This window comes from Phaethon lepturus, unplaced genomic scaffold, assembly GCF_000687285.1.
Source record: "Phaethon lepturus isolate BGI_N335 unplaced genomic scaffold, ASM68728v1 scaffold7869, whole genome shotgun sequence".
NCBI classification, from domain to species: Eukaryota; Metazoa; Chordata; class Aves; order Phaethontiformes; family Phaethontidae; genus Phaethon; species Phaethon lepturus.
Window position 1 is genome coordinate 48,223 of NW_010565597.1, and position 22,772 is coordinate 70,994.

General features: G+C 37.3%; 1 protein-coding gene across 1 annotated transcript in view; it reads right to left on the reverse strand.

Moving 5' to 3' along the window:
- LOC104627127 overlaps positions 1-11,973 on the reverse strand; it is a gene marked incomplete at its 5' end in the record, with an annotated part of 31,532 nt that extends 19,559 nt beyond the window's left edge. The window contains 2 exons of the mRNA XM_010295237.1: positions 6,336-6,497; positions 11,800-11,973. Of these exons, the coding sequence (XP_010293539.1) occupies positions 6,336-6,497; positions 11,800-11,973 (336 nt within the window). The remainder of the gene's footprint in view (positions 1-6,335; positions 6,498-11,799) is intronic.
- Between the last annotated feature and the right edge of the window lie 10,799 nt (positions 11,974-22,772).

Here is a 22,772-nt window from a genome sequence, read left to right on the forward strand (position 1 = left end):
AACTGAGTTTCACAAATATAAACCTTTTCTGCTAACTTAAATTTGACTACATCCTATTCACGAACCATAAATAGAAACCTGTTCCACATGACTTTTTTGTTACATGGTCTCATCTGGCTTTTCGATTAATTAAGCCAGAATTTCATGGTACACGTGATGTAGAAATGCCTGCAAAGCAGCACATATTTGCAAGGCTTGGGATCCCCATCTGACCCCCCCAAAAGCCTTTAACTGGCTGACTTGCCCTCCCTGACAGTATACATTTGTTCCTAGCCCTGCACCCCTTACCATATACTACTTTTATTATATTATGCTTTGTATTTCCTATATTACTTCCTAAAAGTTTTGCCCCCATGGTACTAATTAAACCTGTGGGTCTAAGGTAGATAAAGTATGAAAATTATTTAAACTGTTACAGACCACCTGAGCTGCACCATAATTTCAAGTGAGCCACAAGCAAGGTCTGGAAAAAGGAAGGGAAAACTGGACAAAATTATTTAAAAAAAGGAAATATTTAACAAAGAAAATAAAATGTGTTAACACAGATGCTTTGTACAGCAGAATGTATTTTCTTTTTTTCTTATTTTGTGACAATGTAGTTTTAAATTGGGAACTTTCAATATAGTAAATTAAAGTGACTTTATTTTCCACATTGAGGGTGCTCCCAATAATTTATGAGACACGAAAATAGAATCATGTTTAAAATGTAAAAGATTTTTTGAGACTTGAGACAGCAATTTAGAAGCAGATAATTTGAAGAAGTATTTTACCTCACTTACATACAAAGTAATGAAATCCACTTTTTAAGAAAACACAGGATTATTTAGAAATACACGTACCCTAACATACAGTACAGGTTAACAGATTTACCTACCATATTTTGGAATTGAATCTCTACCCAAAACCATTGTGTAAGTTTATTTACCTTGATTTTTAAATGGCTGCAACTGTTGCGACAAGTTACAAACTGTAAGTCTGTTATTTTTATTTGTCTGCAATCCAGAGGTAGCCATAACAACGTTTTTTTCCTCATTTATCTATTTTTCCAATTTTATCATGCTTTGAAAGTTTCTCACGTAAGAGTGTCTTTGATTAGAACTTTCTTTCCTAGACTGTGTACATCTGCAAATAGTGTAATAAGAGCTCAGATTAGATGGGAACACTCCTGGCTTGGAAAGGGCAGAGGCAGAAAGACAAAACCATGAAAAACTGCCCATATAATGCCAACAGCAAGACTAAATCTGATAGGAAACTTCTTGGAGGTCCTGATGCCTCCTCCCTATGTGGGACCTACCCAGCTGGACCTGCAGGACAGGCAATCCTGTTATTGCCCTCTTCTAGTCCTTATTGTCCCACACAGCTCTTTTACAAGTCTTACATGATCCTGTTTTGTTGCGTAGGGCTGACGGAGTGGGACAGTGTATTGCCTAAGGAAGAGTTTCAGGACTCAGCTCCAATTTTTCTGCAGCCTTTCAAAGTGTGGAACCCTCTAAAACACTTACTTGATCTATGGCATGTGTTTTATCCCTCCGCTAATACATAGTGGAAGGAGATCACAGAGGAAATGACAGCTACTGATCCAGTAACTTCCTGATGAGATTTTTCCAAGTTTTAGTGTTAATTATGACAATGGGTAAGAGCCAAAGAAATTTTTCATTCCATTTAACTTACAGAAACAATGCTATTTGGGGAAAAATGAAGACAGATTTATCATCTACTCTCTCAAATTCCTCTAAGGTTGAGCCACAACCATGCAATTTCCTGACACATGTAAAACTGAAGAGGGAAATGTCAGTTGTTAGAACAAAAATGTTTTACTTATGTTTCTGATCACTGCTCTGGGCTTTGCAGAGCTGTTGTAAAGCTTGGCAATATAGTTAAAGCCTACTTGAGTTCCGTCTAGACTGGCAAGATAAACTACAATTATATATGCTTAGGTACTACTATATTGTAAGTCCCTGAAGAAAGCACTATTTACCCAACAGTCAGGACCTCACTGGGAATGTCAGCTTGCCAATCATCAGTTATAAAATATTGTACTTGCTCTCATTGTTCCTGTTCAATCTCCCTCTTTTTTTCAAAATATGGTTATGCTCAGATAGTAGTTATTTTGCAATTAAGGAAAAAAATGTGGTTACAGGCAGAAAAAAAATGCTATAAAGCATTAAATATGAGTTTCATATTTTATTCTTGAAAAAATTTGATATTGAAAACATTGTTGAGTTTTCAACTCAACACACCTTTTTTAGCTGTTAGTGAAGAAAGCCTAATCTACTGCCTGAAAAACAATTTGACATCTTTTTTGCACGTCACCACTAAACACCACTGACATTTCTCAGACCAGAACTAGTTGACAATTCCACCCATGATTCATGAAACAGCACAAGGTACAGCTCATTTTCCAGAAAGGAATAGGCTCTACGTTGCTGCTAGCACTAAAAATTTGCTGTTTCTCAGTGAGCTAAACAAATGTGACTGGGAAGAGATCAGGTAAGCATGAGGGAAGATATATGCAGTAACTTGATGTCATTTTTCTGAGTTGATCCTCCATATAATCCTACTTACATTTATTCTCAGGCTATTCGGGAAGATTAATTTTTCCAACAGAAGAATCATTTTCTAGTAATACTTATTTCTCTTGCTGTGAAATAGCTTTACTGAGAAATAAACAAGTGAGCATGTGTTTCAGAATAGTTGCTATTACAGAAGTGAATTTAGAACTAATTGCTCGAGCTGGCCAAATTCATTAGAAGGATTGTATTTCCTGATGAATTTAACTATTTATTCAGTTCCAGAATGGGTAGAAACAGATATTAGATTTTAATAATGTTAGTGGGCTTGAAACGTATTTTCAGGCTTTGTCCAATCAACTGAATTCACACAGAAAACAGCTTTTGGAGTTGTTCGTAGAAATAGCGATGCAGGAATCAAATGTTCAACTGTGAAAAGTAACAAATGACAATTGGGAATGATTTAGAGAGCTATTTTGCCATTTCAAGAAACGTCTGAAACTAATTCCCCCACATTCCCTGTTCTTCCCTATTAGCTCATTAATCATAAAGAAATAAGTTAGTTTACCACCAGAGTTCTCCTATTTTTAAGAAGTGCTGCTGCAGGTAGAACATCAGCATTCATTCTCTTACCTTCTTCAGTGTGTAGCATATAAAGATTTCCCATGTCTTTTCTTATTTTCTCCTCCAGAAATCAGAAAGAGATTCCCTCTGCAGCTAAAACACTACCAGATATTCCCGTTTCTGGATCTCTGATTCTAGAACATAGATCTGCCCCCCTCACCCCCCAAACTTCTTCTAGAACTAGTTTTTTCCTGCCTTTTTTAGCAGCAATAACTCAGTTGTGCGCAGCAGTAGATGGCAACATCATCTCCACTTTGCTGCTGCGAGGAGAACAGCTACTTCAGTTGTTAGTCCTTTTCTAAGGCAGGCAGGCTGGAATTAGGCATCTCTTCCTTAACTCTTCCCCTACCACCACCATACTTGGCTACCAATGCGACACCCACTGAAACTACATAGAGGTGAGGGACAATCTGGAACAAGATGGAGATTCCAGCTCTGCGGTACAGGTTGTTATAAAGGTAGAGTTAAATTTGTGCAGAGGATGGAAGTTCTTTTTCCAGGAGCATTTAAGAAATCTCAGAACGTATCTTCACCCTGAACTATATCTTCTTATGATATTCCATTACACACTATATCTTTGAAACAGTGATGATTTCAAAATGAAAACCTGAACCTTTTATTCAGAAACTGTTTAAATATCATGTGGTAACTTTTTCCTCTTTTCTTTCAAAATTAAGGAAAAAGGTATGGTTTTGAGAAAAAGCTTCTTATTTCAGTTAGTTTTAGAGGATGTTCCAAGATGACAGGAAAGAAAAGATGTTTAAAGAAAAAAAAAAGATAGAAAATAGAAGGATTCTCAAGAAGAGATGAAGTATTTTTTATTTTTCCTTTCATTACTTTTTAATTTTATTGGTTTTTTGATACCTCATCAGACATTCATCAAGGTCAACTTTTTAATTTCAAAAGTACACAGCTGCGATCCTGAAGTTCTTCTACATCTGTGCTGTAGTGAAACAAAAGGGAAGGTAGACCACAAAACTAAAGCAGAATTCCTCTTTCTTCTGCAATTCCAGCCCTCAGCTGCAATCTTTAGCTTTACTCTGCCTAGGGATTGAAATGGCACAGACATACACACAGAGGAAATTTTTGTATTTCATTTTGGATTCAATTTTGACTTTCAATTTTAGCATGTTACTTTTAGACATTCATCTCTGCCGGAACAAAACAATATAAGGAGTATTTGGATTATCCAGTACACCAGCAAAATGGCTTCTTATCAAAGCCATCTCATTCAAATAGCAGAGAAATCCAAAAACAACAGGATGCAAGCCTGGTTAGCTGCACACATCAGGAATTTCCTTGAAATGTTATTAATTTTCTAGCAAGCTAACCACAGCTCTGGAATTTCCACTTGCTCCTGCCTTCTTGAGTGCTTTCATACTCCTGTCTATTTTCTTAATGTTTCAGGGTTAAGAGCTACATAAATTGATCTTCACCACAGTGTAGCTCTTCTGTGAAAGGTCACAAAAGGAGTTTGTTTTATTAATCACATCATTTTAGGAGGAGAGAATTGGAAGAAGATAAACTAGATAGCTAGGATGATATGGCAAAGAATGGAATAAACTCTGTTTGAGATGCAAAGAGATGAGATAGTGGTAACAAACAGCATAAAGGATGTTTTTGTAGAACAGGATCAGATCACATCCACAAACAACACACGCAAGCATATAATCATAATGCAAAACAGTCAGCAGCCCTTTCCATGGTGGAGTACTTCTAAATTTAGAGATGCTAGTAGGGCTACCAGACTTTGCCTGAAACTCCAGCTTAGATAGTAAATTCTAATTCTAAAGTGGAAGTGGGTATTTTGACTTTTCTGGCTCAGGCATCCTATTCGGATTTCAGTAAGTAGAAATAGCTTGTAGTTTATTAATGCAATAGTATTTACAAAATGCAAGTTGATATAAAAAGTTACAGAACCTGTCTTGCCTGAAACATAGCTTAAAATACATGGGACTGCCAAATGTCAATTTGAAATTGTTCTGATAGGTTAAGAGCAATACAGTTTAAAGTCCCTTAAAGCCATATCCTGCACCTGAAATAAGAAATTTATCCTGGATTACCCTTGCAGTCTCATGACTTTGGACTATTAGAATGGAAACTGGGGACAGCCACCGAAGAAAGCCTTGAACTGTTATTTCTGAGCTAATGCAGATTGACCCGGGACTGGGGAAAAGAATAAGCAGTGTTCAAAGGAGCCTTATGTTTTGCTCTCATCATCATAATTTCTGATGTAGTTAAGACCTAATGCAGAACGGCAACTTCTTGAAATAAAGTTGTATTTTGAATTATTTTTTATGTCCTTTTAATGAAAGCCATAAATAAAGCACCATTTTAGAATTTTTTTTTTTACTGTTCTGTTTTTATATTTTCTTCACAATGTAGGCACTGCCAGCACTTTAAATGTAAGTGTACATTACCAGGAAGTACATGCACACAAATGAGAAGGCAGTTTTATGAAAGACATCAATAACACAAGGAGACTGAACTGAATAATTTACAGGGAAGGGTAAACTACAAACCTATGCATATTTTGACTAAATACTAGCCCGGAAGGCTGTGATAATTGCCTCTAAGTATATGGAAGCTGTAAACATCATGGAGAAAGGGAATAACTAAGAAAAAAATATCTTTAAAGACTGAAGAACAGGAAAAGCATCTTGGGCATGAGCATGATTAAGGTATGAAATAATAATCACATGGAAATAACAAGAGGTTAACATTAAGATAAAACACTGTATAGACTGTTATAAGGAACAGTTCTGCAATGTCAGGAAGTAAACTAGATGAGTTAGGGGTTTCCTCACTTGTTTCCATTATTTCACTATATTAATGTCAATGGCAGTGCAACAGCAAATTCCACAGAACATTACGCAAGTGCAATTCTGCAACCTTTTTTTTCCTTTTACAAATAAAATAGAAAATTTATCTGCTTTACTTTCTAACCTGTGACACTTTTTTTTTTTCCAATGGGATATTATTTGTACTTGAAAATTCTACTAGTTTGATGGATTTGGTAAACAAACTCATTGACTTAATTTCAAATATAGGTTATTTGCATTCAGAAGGCATAAATACCTCAAAACTATTGCTTTGAAAAGACACTGCTGGTACTGGCAAGAATTACATGCCTCAGAGGGAAATATTGCCTAATACAAGTATTTTAGAAATTAAAGGTGAGGAAATACAGAGAAAAGATACCTTCTTAATAGTTTCCAGCATGGATCGTCCTCCTTGCCAGGGTTTAGAGTTCTTCCTGATGCAGGTGAGGCTGGCCATGCTGTGCCACTTCCTGTCCTCCAGCTTCTTATGAAAGGCATTTGCCAACAGGAGGACAGTGTCATATATGTACAGGTTTGAAATCTGCAAAGACATTAAAAAGGGAGTATTAGCATTATTTATGGTCTCCTGCCAGCAACCAGAATTTATCATTTGTTTTGCCTCACCCTTAATCCTCTGGTAATTAAATGACTTATTTGGTATTAAGAAGAAACTCTAAGAGTCAGAAAGTCATTATCTTTGGCTCTGGCAGAAACACATCTAGGGGCTGTCATGCTACAAGTGATTTACAGCAACAAACTACACACATGTGAAGTACCGGCAGCCCAATCACTGGCACAGCTCCACTTGCAGGATTTAAAGCCCTTCTTTTGAACATAAACAGACTTTCTTTTATTTTTAACCAGTTTCCCGCAACTTTCAATTTTTCAGTCACTAAATACTTGGACACCATAAAATTCTCTTCAACATTGTTTTGTTCTTTTGGAAAACAGAAACTCTGAAAATTTTAAACAAGTCATTTCAGTGTGGGTTTTTTCCTGATTTTTTAAGTCAGTTCTGACTGAGGCAATTTCTGGAATTAAATATGACCTGATGAAATCTTTCTCAATGCACAGTTGTATGTCGATTCTGCAATTTATGGTGTTTCCTGTCACTTGGGAGTACTTGGCAATGGCTGTTAATTCCTTGCAGGATGAAACTCTTACTGAGTAAATGTGTATATGTTTCACTGTAAGCACAGTTACACACATACAGCATGGGGAAGTTCCAGTTTGGCATCAAAGAGAGAACAGTTGAACTCAAGAAAAGAAATTACTTGTGTGCCAGTTCCACTTACCCATGTACTATTTCTCTATATGTACTTTTAAATGCACACAGTACAAAGTCAGATGCGAAAGACACAATTTAATGTAAAAGAACAGAAGCTCAGAGTTCATGAACGCTTCTGAAATAACTAATTTACAATATAGCTTTATTTCAGTAATTTCTGTCTTCAGATGGCAGGAATATTTAAGTTACTAACAGTATCATAAAGAGCAACCTCAGCTCTCCTGAACAGAGGTTCTTGGGAACAGAAATGATGTTCAGAAATGAGAAGGATCTTTGGGAATATTATTTTTAGATAACCTGGTGGTATTTGAAGCCATGGGGCATGAAGTTATTGAGGGAAACTCAGTTTCCTCAGATGCACTATGAAGGGGGCTGTAGAGCATTCCTAGTGCCTGAAAACAAATTAGTTAACAGCAACTTGCTAACTGAGGCAAGGCTGCTTTTTTTTTTTTTCCTCCATCAGTCACAGACAAGCCAAAAGACATTTCCCAGATTTGTGGAATATGTTGACTGCTCTGTGTAAGTTCTCCCTACAGATGATCTGCTCAAAATGCTAAAAGAAGAAGGAAGCTTATAATAGAAAAGTATGCCAGCTTTGTGGAGAATGTTCCTGGTTCTGCCTCTTAAAAATATCCAAAGACTGGGAAAGTCCTGCAGTTATTGGAAGGGGATGTATGCCAAGGAAGCACAGTAATGCTGAAGATCTAAGACAGTGACTAGCAAATCCACACATCACCTTAAAAAAAAAAAAAAAAAGAAAAAAAAGAATAGCCTCTTTTCCTGCCTAATTACTCCTTTCCATAGAACTTTTTGTTTTGTTTTTATTTTCTTATGCAAATTTCATCTTTATGCTGGTTTTGCCTGTGTCATCTGCAATCTGCTCAGTTCTCACAGGAAAGTTTTGTGACAGACTCCATCTCTGCCTAGCATCCAGGAAAGAGGTCATCTTTCTCATTAGCTTGCCAGAATTTCCTGGGGCATTTTGTCCTCCACATTTTATTGAAGGAAGTCTAATGGAAAGCTTCTTTCCCTCCTGATAAACTCCTGGGATCCTCTATTGCCTTTACAACTCTACATTGTTAGTACCACAAACACACAGAACTTCTGATCCTTATTTCCCTTTTTCTTTAAATGACAATGATCCTTCTCTCCCTCTTTCAGGAAGACTCTTCTCTATTCTTACTCGAGTTTCTCCCATGACTCCGGTGGCTCTGAATATTTCTATTTCAGTATTCACCCAGGAACTAATTTACTTTCTGCAGATGCACAGGCCAGGCATCACTGTGCATCACAGGATTAAAAGCATGGATTGAGGATCTGGGCCCAGATTAATCAAGCATTTTTAAAATAACTCAGATGATTTGTCTGTATATTCTAAACCTACAAAGAATTCAAAGCATTTCGGCTAAAAACGTATTTCCCCAAAGAAGTCAGCACCCCAGAGGCATTTGTTTGAGGGAGAGAGAAGAAATTATTACTATGCTGTGAGACAAATTTCTTTTACATAAGCCTTCACCAAAGGAGAAAGAAAAACACAACCCTCTAGAGAGCAGGGACAATAAGGTCACTAATGAGACTAAATTGGTACATGAAGGGCTACAGATGCCATGTCATCATTTCCCAGCAAAATGACATTGCTTTCAAGGTAGCTCCCGTAACTCAGTATCATGAGAACGGAAGACTGTTGTCACAGTTCATGAGGAAGGATGCACTCACTAATCTAAGAGTAATATAGCTGGGCCTTCATCAAGTATTAACAGGGCTCAGGAGTACAGAGCTCACCAATTATTAAGCATTGTTATTCCTTCACTAATAGTTCATCGTAACATTTACAGCAATCAATCACTGATAATGTAATGATAAAGACACTATGATTAATTTCTGCTTCTCAAAATCACCCTTCCCTATCACTACCAGAAGTATGCTTCATTACTGATTGTCCTAATGCACAGAGTGGGGCTGTAATTTAAAGGCACTTTACACTTTCATTAATTTCCCATGTAAATTTAGCAGGACATTTAATGTATTGCCTGGTATCCACTACTGATCCTTTATTTATTCCAAGTCTCTCAGACTAATGGCTGGACACTTGCATTAGCAAGCAGTATCAAACTGCATAACCTCCTGTTGATACAATTCAAAATTCAGATGTGGTATTTTGTTCCAGAATGTAGAAGAAAGGTATTTAGCAATCAGATTAAGTATGAACGATTAATCTGGATCAACAGTGTATATTTTATGTATACCTAGATTATTGCACATAGTTTTTAGACAAAAGGGTTATGGTACTGAACAATTCTGTGAACCCAGTTTTTAACTTCCTGACTCCAAAATTTTACAAATTTATAGAATTTGTTGTTGTTGTTTTGACTAGGACAATCCGAGAGGCACAAGAAGAGATGCGCACCAAAATATTTTTCAGTGTTTTAATAAGGATGGTGAAAAAAATTAATTATTCACACAGACTTTAAGGGAAGTAATTCAGAAAAAAAATAAATCAAGAAATTCACTCTTACAATTTCCAGAGAATATTTCTGATTAGTCATACTTCGATGGCACAAAAGAAGGCATTAGAAATTTCAATTTATTAACTGTTCCAATTACCCGCTGGAATACAAGTTAATTTATAATATTGTTGGGGAGAACAAAGAAACAGCAAACAAACCCCACAGCTACTCGAAGGTCTGTGCATCATATGAAGACACAGGGGAAACTGTGTCAGAGTTTTTCTTCCTTTCATTTTTTATCATCTCACTCAGCTACTAATGAAGTGCAGCCATATTGGGGAAAGCATGAAAAAAGCAACTCAGCTGTGCAGAACAATTTAACCAGTCAAGCTTCCATCATTCTTTTGAGCCAAAATGTTATGAGAACTTTAAATAAGAACATGACAGCTCTCCAAGCTATAGGTTGATCAGAAGAAGCACAGGTTAAGGTATAAGGTCCAATCTAACACATTAAACATAATTTGCCAATTTGTAGAAAATAAACTTTGTTTTCTAGAACTTTTCTTTCCTGGAGTCAGTTCACTGTTGAAGTGAAAATGAAATTAATGTGAAGTTGAAGAGAAAAATAAACCAAAACATGAAGTCTCCCACTAATACACAATTCCTGTTTTCTATCTTGCTGTAGTCAGTAACTTTGTTCATTAAAACTGCTTTTTGCAATCTGTAGTGGCTGCACCTAATAATACCCTCAGTTTCTATGCGTTATCCATAGACTACCAAAGTTCCCCCTAGGACCATGGTGCTGTAAAAGAACAGCGCAACCTAAAGTTTTTTCACACTTCTTAAATAGTCTCTAGAGATACCCTATGCACTTATTGACCTCACACAGCCCTGTTTCTTTTAAGAACTCACAGGATCACTGTGTAGTGTGCTACAGCCAAACTTTTTCATGTCGTCAGTAGTTGCTTACTGGCTGCTTTGTGAACAATTAGTGAGGCAAAAGCTCTTACAGCTAACCTGAAACAGGGAAAGACCAGCCACAATACTTCTTTTCCCCTTAAATATTTTTGTTGTAAGCAAGGACGCTCCTCAACATTTCCCTATTTCTCTCACTCCTTTCCTTCAGCATCGCAACTACTCTTTGCTGCCAAGTCAGATAGACTCCTCCTGCACCACCGCCAATGCAGTCATCTTTCTATAACTTCATAAATGACCACGCAAAAAAATTCCAAAAACAAAATCAACATCTTGAGCCAATTTAATATTTCTGATTTGCCCTAGCTTTGTCATAATGAAGCCTAACCAGATATATAAGAGAGATAGTGGACTTGCTCTTGAAAAAGTATGTGAAGTCAGGAGGACAGTGGCCATGATGCTGTTGCTAATTTCACATGGTAGGAAGGCTCTTATAGTTTAACTGTGATCTGACAACCCTGAAAATAAGGCCTTTTTGGAACACAGGTATAGATTTAGGTGCATATGCCAAGACACTTGAAACAGATGACACAGGTGACCCTCAGGAAGGCTTTCCTATTGACAGCACATTTGTGGCTTAGAGAAGTATGGCACCCCACAGAATCATTAGGGTTGGAAAAGACCTTTAAGATCATCAAGTCCAACCATTAACACACCACCACGCCCACTAAACCACATCCTGAAGTGCCACAAGTACATGGTTTTTGAACACTTCCAGTGATGGTGACTCCACCACCTCCCTGGGCAACCTGTTCCAATGATTGACCACCCTCTCAGTAAAGAAATTTTTCCATCCTGAACTCAAGACACATTGTCTATGGGGAAGAAATTCTTGGTGAGATGACAAAAAATAAAATTTAGCACGGCCACAAAATAACTGTCTCACTGCCCCGAGATCAGGTGGCTTTTTTGGACTTTTTTTCTCAACTGCTTGGAGAGAGCGAGTTGTTCTCATCCGTCAACCGCACTCATCCACTACCCAAATATTTTGTTCTCATGCCATGAGCCATTAAACTACATGTCAGAGAGAACATGAAAAATAAACATTAAATTACACTAAGGTTCTGGGGAAAAACCTTGTGCTTATCTAGAAAGACAGTTCCCAGGTGGGAATAGACTGGCATATGAACTACCTCCATGCTTTGGGAGAAAGGGTCCTTCGGATCACACAGTGACGAAGATATTCTGTGGTTGCCACGGAAACAGCGCTGACTTATGTTTTGGGGAACTGGAAATGTCTGCCGAATAATTGTTAACCTTCCAATTGACCTTCTCACCAGCTCCTGCACATCCACATCGTTTATTTCCTGGAAGATAAGGCAAGGGAGAGAATATACATAAGAGTTAAAATACAGAAGTGTTACCATGAGATTATAAAAGAAAAATAAACCGAGAGGACCCATAGGCAAGATTGCTACATGGCTATTGTTGAGCTCTGCCGTAGACTCAAAAAGAATGTATATGTGCTCATTAAAACAACTGACATACCATCCTTACAATAATTGCAAAACTTTAATGTGTACTGTGCCCACACCTCACTGAATCTTTGTAGATGGAACTGGGCTTAGTTGTTTCATTTTAGGTTTTCTCTCCTCTCCTTTTAACTTTGATCTTTTACTTAAAAGTGTTTCACAGCATCCTTGGCAGATAACATGTAAATCAGTAGGAAGTCATAGCATGATGCATTTATAAGTGTAGCATTACTTAGGAACTATGAAGGTACAGACAATTATTCAGGCCTTAAGTGTTCATTTCTTGGAAACGGGATATCAAGAACCTATAAACAATGTGCAAGTTAGCAAACATAATTTACCAAAAGGGCAAAGACGATGCATTAGAGCATTCTAGGTGTGTACGTGCTTGTTTATAGCAAGACTTATATTAAAAACCAAGTTTTTATTCCATAGGGTACCTATTAAGGCTTACAAGTGAACTCTCAGCTCTATGGACACACACCTTAAAGGAAAAAAAAAAAAAAACCCTAAGTAAACACATCAGTATGTGAAATATTAAGCTTAAAATATTAACTTTAAGGCAGGTCAGGGAAACCAGAAAAACAGTCCTGTAGTTTGGGAACATGGTGTTTTACACCACTGAACAATGAGGCCCTCGGGGAACACGGAGCAAGAGGAGCGTGGGCTCACAAGCAACAGCAACTGACTCCAACCTTCGCATAAGTACTTGAACTTCAGTTAAACATGGGTTTTTTGCTGATGACTGAAATAGGGTCAAGTGGTAGCTTTCAAGGAAATTCTATGTCTGTATTTTTCTGTAAAGCATGGAAATAATCTACAAAATTGCTCAATCTTTTTAACTAAAATCTATTTTTTTTCATCATATTGAACTGTTTATTCATAATCTGTCTTAATTACAGAGGCTGATGCCCCAAACTTTCTAACCATTTAATTTTGTGGATACCCCCCCAGTAAGGGAGGTGCTTCATGAGCTCCTGTTAGCAGCCTGCATTTAACATAGATTTGCATTCAGCCATAGTTTATTGAATATTTCTGATTCTCATTTGTTTATTCATAGCTTTTAATTTTTTGAAGGATACAGCACATCTGCACTGTTATACCTCTAACTAAACACCATAGTCTTTTATTTTACCTCTAGCTTCCTGATCTATACGCATAATCAAGAACTTAGGAGACACCAGGAGACAGACTTGAACCGAAATTGCAGGATCTTTCTTGTGACAAGGAAGCCAAGCTTTTTAAAAAAACAGTTCTTTAAATGTTAAGACAACTATCCCAGTAATTTTGGCCTCTCTCTCTCTCTTTTTTTTTTTTTTTTTTTTTTGTGTGACTTTCGGTTAGCATTATTTAAAATAATTATTTTGAAGCAACTTTGGGCATACTGGCATTTGTTTATTTCCTTGAAAGTTTGGAAGAGAAATACATGAGATGTAAATTTTCATGTCTACTCTCTTGACTACAGTAAAAATATTGTATTCTTCTTCACGGATTGTCATAGTTTCTGAATTCATCTGTTATTAATATTCTTTATGAAATATAGATTTTTCTGCAAACAAAAATAACACATGGCATCAGCTGCGTCCAATGTAATATCTTGCATTTCTGGTCCATTAATCCTTAATGTACCATAGATAATGGTTTCTCTCAGCTTAAGATGCCATCTTTTCTTTTAGTCTGTATCATTTCACATGGAAAAAAAAAAAAGCTGTTTTAGATAAAGACATGTAATTTTTTTTATAATACTTTCAATATAATCAGAAAGGAGAGCACAAGAAACTTATCTTGATTTTAAACTATATTCTTTCTCAAAGGATTTTTAAAAAGTTTGCCTGGTTTCATTATACACTGTGCCCAAACTGTAACAGCAAGACTATTAGACTCATTCTAATAATATAAAAACTGACACCTGCATGGCCATGTTATATTGCTAAGTAATACTTTAAAAGAGATTTTGACTTTCAGCTGCTCAAACATTTCTCTTTTCTGCCTCAAAAGTGTATTTGTTTTTTCCATATTTAGCATTTTTTGGTGCATTTTAATTAGAGTGTTCTCATTTTAACCTTTAGGTTACTACCTCATATTTTTGTACATCACCTGGGAGCTAAAAACAGAATTCCAAACACCGAAGAGGTTTTTGTATTGTTGCCAAGGAGGTATATACAACAATAGCTTAATGACAGATATTATTTTAAATGCTGTGAATTCTACCAACTGCATCATAAATCCAGATTTTAGGTTAACAAGAAAGCAATGCTATGAAAAGCTAAATTCAACTTTAGTAATTTGTTATATATTTCTTCGTCATTTTTTTAATACTTGGCATTGACTGAGTGATGAGCCTTTTATGTAATGACTCTTCAAGATCATTTCTCATTCTTGAATTTTGGATCTGACTTAAGGAAACTATATAAAGCAACTATTGTATGTGGGTAAACAATTTTCATTTGCACTTCAAAGGAGGATGCAGTATAATTGATATAAGGATGGCAGATGATCTGTTATACAAGCACCAAATGTCAAAAAAACTTACAAAATTGGCCAAATTGAAGCGAGTTGGCAGCTGTATAAATTTAGGCTAGATTATGCACAAACTCCAAGACAAGTAAAGGGAGATATTGAACTGCATAATCATTTGCTCTACTATATTTTCCTTAGGTTTCTTAGGTTCTAGGGAGGATGATGAAAAAGAGAAAACTAACAGGACAAGGAGAAATCAATTTTTAGCCTTCACAGAGAAAAAAAGTGCAAGAATTTGGAGAAAACAGGGCTAAATCAGTCTGTCCATTGGCTCTCACCCGTCTGAAAAAAAAGAGCTGGCAGCTTGGTCACCAACCTGTACCAAAGAGGGTGGTATTTCACACCTGACCTGCCGTCACCGTTGGAAAATGCAAGGGTTCCAATGAACCTCTAATGCTACTATTAATCAATTATCCATATTAAAATGTAGAATTATGTGAGCTCCTGGAACTGAGCTGTGATTTTAGGACCTGATCTAGCTGCTCAAGCTTAAAACATCATCATGATCTACTCTCTTCTTCATGGTGGGGTGCATTGAGCTGAAACACCACAGAGCAAGCTGAATGCATTGGTCTCCTAGGAAGAACATGTATTCATCTGAAAGTAGGCTTTGAATACAAGCTTGTGGGTCCTCAGTCCTCTCTTGTGTTATGATGGGCAAAACTGTTGGATCTTCTTCCATAAACTGTTCTTTAGAAGAGTTTGGGTTGGTGTTGGTTTTTTTTTTAATTCTCTCCTCAAAGAAGGGAGTTCTTCCAGATCCGGATGCCTCTGGTAATTAGAAATCTTCTGCTAACTTTGGCTTTCAACTTATTCTTGGGCAATTTGAACCCCTTTGTTCCTGTGCTAGTCTTGTCCTCTAGCCCTTGACGACGACGCATTTATTCACACTCTGTATGTATTTATAAATAGAGAGCATATCCTCTTTCAGTCTTCGTTTTCATAAGCTAATCAAGCCAACCTTTTCAGTTTCTTCTCACACAAATCAGTCTTTCTGTGCATGGTTTCCATTTTAATTTTAATAGAGCTGGTCATAATTGTGCATATTATTGAGTTTAAATCCAACCAATCCTTTGTACAGTAGCATTAATATTTTCACCTGCCATATGGTAACTGTAGGCAGTGGAAAGTGTTTTGGGTTGTCCTTGAGTAAACAATAGTAATAGAGAACTGGTGACAGCCTTGGGCATAGTAAGATGACCCTGAATGTTTTAATAAAGGAAAATGCTTGAGACACACAGCTTTACAATTTTAAAAGGGATGTTTCTTTCATTTAAAAAAAAGAAAGAAAAAAGTGATGAAAATCATACAAATGTCACTTCTTTAGTTCCACTAAATAAATCAAAGTTTACTGTACATTTGTGATTTAAGAGCCATAAAGAAATATATTTTTACTATCCTGAGCTTTTTGAGGTTATATTTACTATTGCGCAGAGGAAAAGAGACAGGCAGAGACAGCCTGATGGGGGGGTGGGCAGAGAGAGAGTGAGAAAAATTTTGTTAAGGCATATTTTATCATGACTACATTCAAATCTATGACTCCTGCAAGTTTTAAATAAAGAATTGCACCATCTGCTTTAAGACCCTGAAGAAATAGGAACATTTATTTGGAGAACATTTCCTCAGCTGACTGCACTGATGAGAAGGGATTTGTACTATTTGCAAAGGACTAATACGATGTATCATGCTTTAGCAAATTATGAATCCTTTCATTTTATGGGAACAACCCCCCTCCTCCCACACATGCATTTCCATTATGATACACAGTCTTCAAGCAAATTTGCTCTATTACATAAAATAGCAACTAATGGGACAATAAAAATTAAGAAAGTGAGCAATTAAGATAACAGATGTTACCCCACAAAGCCTAAGCAGATTCCTGATCACAAAACTGAAGGTGGTATTTCCTTTTGTATTACTATACTCAGTAAGTGTGTTGTATGCCCTTGGCACAGCAATGGAAAAGGAAAGAGAATTCCAGCTTATTTTGGCATCTCATTGCAAGGAATGCTTGCAATGAATCATATGTGGATTTTGCAAAATAATGTATTCTCACTGTAACAGATCATCTTAGATTTTCAAATTAGGAGGCCAGAGAAGCAGACTTACAGTTACTTAGTTGATCATTTGATTTAGCCAATACAAGCACACAAACACAGATGTCTAAGTTGTCTAAGATGTCACAAAAGATTTATGTAAGCAGCAAAACAGGCAGAGCTCTGAGATCATTTCACAGTCATATGGAAGTACTGTGGTCATCAACAGCTAATGGACAACCATATCAAATGGACTTGGATGTGAAAATAGATATTTTATATACCACACAAGTAAGAGACCCATAAATCACTGCGTTTCAAAATCTTGCACTGCCAAAGTGGAGGCATTGTGATCTTATTACTGAACTGGTAAAATGTTGCTCTAAGCAAGTAATGTTATGCAATATTCGTCAGTCCAGAAATATTTACATGTTGTAACTTGAACATAGTGATAAAGAAAACTAGGGCAAAACATGACTCTCTCCATATCATTATCTACAAAACTTATTTATTGTTCATCTCATGTTTGTGTCCACAAAATACTGAGATGATTAGCATTCTGAAACAAAACGGATTTGCAAGTAAGTTGCTTGTAAAGTAAGTGGGAATATGGACTTAGGTCCAGAAGCAGATTAAGCTGAGATGGCATTAAACATTTTTTAATTCATTCATTCACCTTTTTTAAAAACAGCAGCTAGAATGACTGAATGAGATACAGAGATTTTAATGACTATGGTTTACAGCACAGTTTGTCAGAATGAACCTAATCACGACTTTCACCCATTTCACATACAAGACTACAAAAAGGACGATGTATGTTTCTCTACATACATCATTCAGCTCTCCTAGCTGTTCGGACCACAGTCCAGAGAAAGAATTTTGGAGTGGAGAATACAGTTTAGAGTCTAACGACTTTGATTGCTCTGCTGTGTAATCTGTTGCAATGTGCAAACAACAATGCTCAGAAAGCAGATTTTTTTTCCACAGACACACTAATTTCTCAATAAAAAGCAAAGAGAAAGCATGTGCATCAGGAATGAATCCTCAGTTTTATTTTGCTTTTTGAGGGTGGAGGACCTGACACAGCTAAAAGCAAGCACCTTCTTTTGAACGTTCCAATTCAAGTAACATTTGAAATTAAAAACCAGTGGCAGTATCTTTAACTTGAACAGTGAGCCAATCGGGTTCTGCCTAAGAAATTGTTGTCTAATCTATTGATACAGAGGTTAATGGTGGACTGCTTTAGATTTAGTTAATGCTCTTTTTAAAATAGTGTAATCTCTGAAGAGTAGAGATGAACACTCTACTTCAAGATTCCACTCACTGCAAGTGAATTCTAGTTTAATCTGACAGGAAAAAGCAAGCATGGAGGTTGGTTGTTCTTGCAACTGTCTGTAGCTTAAAGCTGGGTTCTCAACCAGCAAGGCCGCATTCGGTGCTGGAAAACACACATGTTACTGGTCAGGAGCAACACAGAATCCAAATCAATAATTTCTGCTGGACTTGAGTTGTATTCACAGCACTTTGAGGCATAATTTTCTCCAGGGAAAATGGGCTAAAAGTCCACTGGTTTAAATGAGTAGGACAAAGTAGTACAATCCGACTGCAACAATGTTATACCTTACTATAACCTTGAAAAAAGTGCTTTGGATTAAATTACCTCACTACTGGCACACTGTACTAATGAAAATCGAGTAAGTAAGTACGAAAACAGAAGTGCACAGTAAATCCAGAGAGTAGACCTGGAATTTACATGCGATATCTCCAAGCAACCTTTTATCCTGAAAATATACAAGAGTTGCATAATCTACATGTTAGGGGACAGTTATCTCTCCAGGGAATTCAGCTGTTCTGGACCTAAATTGCTTTTCATGAAACAAAGGAAAAATCTGAATGTCATCAAATCTAAGAACAACTGTATTGTTCAGTGTTTTATATGCAAACCTACTTCACAGTTTGACTTTTCATATTTTATCTTACAAATGTTCATGGAAGAACCTATTTCACAGTTTAAGAATAGGATCACAATTTAACTTTCTTGCTTTTTTCCCTTCATGAACATTCATACATGACCTGATCCAGAAGTCCACAAAAAAGCCTCCCACTAATATAAATGGGTTTGGGTATCAACCATGACTGAATTCTAGGGGAATTCTTAAAGGAAAGGGAAAGGTAGGATTTTATTATTATTATTATTTTTAAAAATTATTAATATAAAACAAATGTAAACAAAATACACTACAAAAGATTACATATGAAAAAAGACCTTGAAAAGATCCTCTAAAAACAGTCATCTCAAGTCAAATGTGAAATCTCAGGATACTCAGAAGGAAAGGGTTTTTTTCATTTTATTTTCCGTTTATTCATTCAAGGACTTCTGTTTAAAATACACAAGACAAAACAGCAAAGTCCAAGAACTTGTCATTCTATTTTTGTTAAGCAATATCCACTCCCCCAGCATGCCTGGACTTTGTTGTAGCTACGGCTTCCTGTTGGCAAATTCAAGATCAGCATGAATATGTTCAGTAAGCCTGAAAACAGGATTCATGATTCACAGCAATGTTCACTTGACAGTTACCTCATTTATAATGATCCAGTGACAGTCAAAAGCAACCAAATTAGTCTCCACGACCTGAAATAGAGAACAAACCAACTATCAGTCAGTTTGCTTGTGAAAGCAAGAAAAAAATTAAATGGATGCTCTCTGCAAATGACTAAAACTGAAGCACATGCTCTCGAAGACCTTTGTTATTCAACTGAGGATAGAGAACCTTTAGCAAAATTCTGCAAAAGCATTTGTGTTATTATTTGACTGTTAATTAAACCTGGAAAAAACGTTTCATTGCTGGTATCACAGAAGAGAATATGTTTCAGCTGACTAAGGAGAAAATGAAATAACTTTTGCCTTAATATTATGTGTTGAGAGGGACCAAATAGAAAGGCAGAAAATGAATATCAAGTAACTCTTGTCAGATTTCTGTAGCTCCTGCCTCCAAGGCTTTTCCAGTGTACACCTACCTTGGAAGACTGTGAATTAAAAAAAAACCCACCAAAACAAACCCAAACAAAAAAACCCCACACCACAAATGCTGGGGTTCACAGAAATGCAAAGAGTGGGGAGGAAAGGCTTCTCTTGAAAAAGAGGGCTGTCACAAGGATGATGAATGATGGCCTGCCCCAGGCTCCACGCATAAGGGGCCTCTAATAGTCCTCCTACGCAACCTCTCCTTTCCTTTGCTGAAAATTATTCCAGGAGTTGCCTCCATGCTGGACCGAAAACGTACTTCCTGACTCATCTTTCACTGAGCCCTATTCTTTCCCTCCTTGAATCCACTATACTTTTGTGGTGAGTCATGTTTGATTCACCTTTGAAGTGGAAGCAAAGAGAGGAAAAAGTACATTTGGTCTGCTTTCATTAGCTAGGAAAGAAATCATCAACAGGAGGGAGGCAGAACCAAACTACAGAGAAGGCTGGACACCTTTACATTTTTTTTTCCTCAATGAAATTGAACTAGCATTGACATTGAAATAGTTTTAAAACCAAATTAGTCCTATTTATTTGTATAATCACCATGCCCATCTTGATTTACAATTCAAAACTACTGGATACTTAAAACCATGTTGAATCCCGGAAAAAGATAAAGACAAAAATTGAAACAAGCCTTGGAACTTACAATGTTTTAGCATTCAAGTAGATGACTAGTGCTGGGCTGTTATTATCTGGACCACTGCACAGCAGTCATGTTTGACTTTCCAGCGATGGCCAACACAAATACCGGTTGCGAAGGATGATTGCAATTTGTACTGTGCCATGGTCAAAGAACAATTTAACTGGCCACAAACCTTAAGAGCAGCAAAAGGCCCCATACTGATAACCTTCATTGTCAATTCAAAGGCCATTGAAATTGGGGTCACTGCTTATTTACTAGAATGATAGGCAAGATTGGAAATTCTGATCTGGAAAGACTAGAAAAAACAACAAGAGCAACAGTATATAAACTGACTTATTTGAAACTCTCACAGCACCAATAAGAAATGAGGGGAAATGAAAGCCATAGCTGTTAATGTGCTCCTGGAAATGTCAATACTACTAGCAGTAAGAATCAGGGTCTTCGCTTTACATGGAATTTACAGAATCACTAAGGTTGGAAAGGACCTTCAAGATCATCAAGTCCAACCATTAATCCAGCGCCACCATGTCCCCTAAACCATGTCCTGAAGTGCCACATCCACACGTTTTTTGAACACTTCCAGAGACGGTGACTCCACCACCTCCCTGGGCAGCCTGTTCCAATGCCTGACCACCCTCTCAGTGAAGAAATTTTTCCTAATATCCCATCTAAACCTCCCCTGGCGCAACTTGAGGCCATTTCCTCTTGTCCTATCGCTAGTTACTTGGCAGAAGAGACCAACACCCTCTTCGCCACAACCCCCTTTCAGGTAGTTGTAGAGAGCGATAAGGTCTCCCCTCAGCCTCCTCTTCTCCAGACTGAACAATCCCAGGTCCCTCAGCCGCTCCCCGTAAGACTTGTGCTCCAGACCCCTCACCAGCTTTGTTGTCCTTCTCTGGACACGCTCCAGCACCTCAATGTCCTTCTTGTAGTGAGGGGCCCAAAACTGAACACAGGATTCAAGGTGCGGCCTCACCAGTGCCGAGTACAGGGGCACGATCGCTTCCCTGGCACAATCACTTCCCTACTCCTGCTGGCCACACTCTTTCTGATACAGGCCAGGATGCTGTTGGCCTTCTTGGCCACCTGGGCACACTGCCGACTCACTAGTTCTCTGTGCTGACAACAGTATATTTTGTCATGTTGCTTTGACATTTTTTTGCATTCTCCACAGTAGGCATCCACATGGCACACAAAGGAACAGGATAGAAACTGAATAACTAAGTGATGGGAGGCATCACAACAGACCCAGCCAGGATGCTTGAACTGGAGCATGGCTGTTCTAATCAGATCTCTCATATCAAACCAGTTGGAAGACAAACACATCCAGGAACAGAGAAAGGTTAAAAATGGACAAAATAGTAACAAAGTTCTCAGGGGAACATTTGCTCCTTATATAAAGTTCCCAAGCACAGGAAGTTTATGCCATTTACAACATAAGCAATGCCATTTAAATCTTCCATAAGACAAGACAAAACAAATCAACACCTTACTGAAGCAGAAACAATTCAGCTAGTCAATCTACATATATTTCTGCTGAAAGCAAGCAGAATTTAAAAAAACAAACCACCAACCAACCAACCAAAAAAAAGCAGCACATCTGACACACCTTCTGGTTTCTTGTCAGCTTCCTGGCAACTTTGTCGCTCCTAACTTCTGACTCCAGGATGTCCCAGTGGGAATGTCTGCTCTGCCCTAACTACTCTGCTCAAGATGAGGTCTCCTGAGGTTCCTCTCACTCTGAGGCAGCCTGCCAGAGGGATGCCCTTGGAGTCAAGACTCCCAGTGGTGTTAGGAGAATGACAATGATAATTATGTTCCACAAAGGACTCCTAAGCTCTTTCTTTGCTTCAAAATGGCAGTCAACCAAAACTTCAGAATGAGGGAATCTACAAAATGAAAATTCACATTTTCTGTTCAGTTTTTAATAACACAGTAGAAGCGGAGTTGATCACTCTTTTTGTGCCTGAAGCTTTGGCTGACCAGATTTTAATACACTTTATCTTCCATTAAAACCATTCAGTTTATTTAGTTCTTTTATAAATACTTGGTTCTGTGTATCTACTTTGCCCAGGCTCCCAAATTTCAATTAGACAAGGCCTTTTCAACAGAGTATGGTTCGAAGTGTCACCATTTCTATTATGTACAGCTCACATACCACTTAAGCCAGACTCTGGAAAATGCTTCCTAGTCTCACAAGTCACTCTTATTATTTCAAACAGCTCAGGCTACCTGTGACAGATTTATTCACAACTTGCAAATAATAAGATGAAATGCATCCATTTTTTAGTTACAGTTGAAACTCCCCAACAGAAAGATCATGTTTTATCCATTAAAGTTTATGAATTCATGAATCTACTTAATACTAAAGCCATTTGCAAAAAGCTTATGTCAAATTGAAATGAAC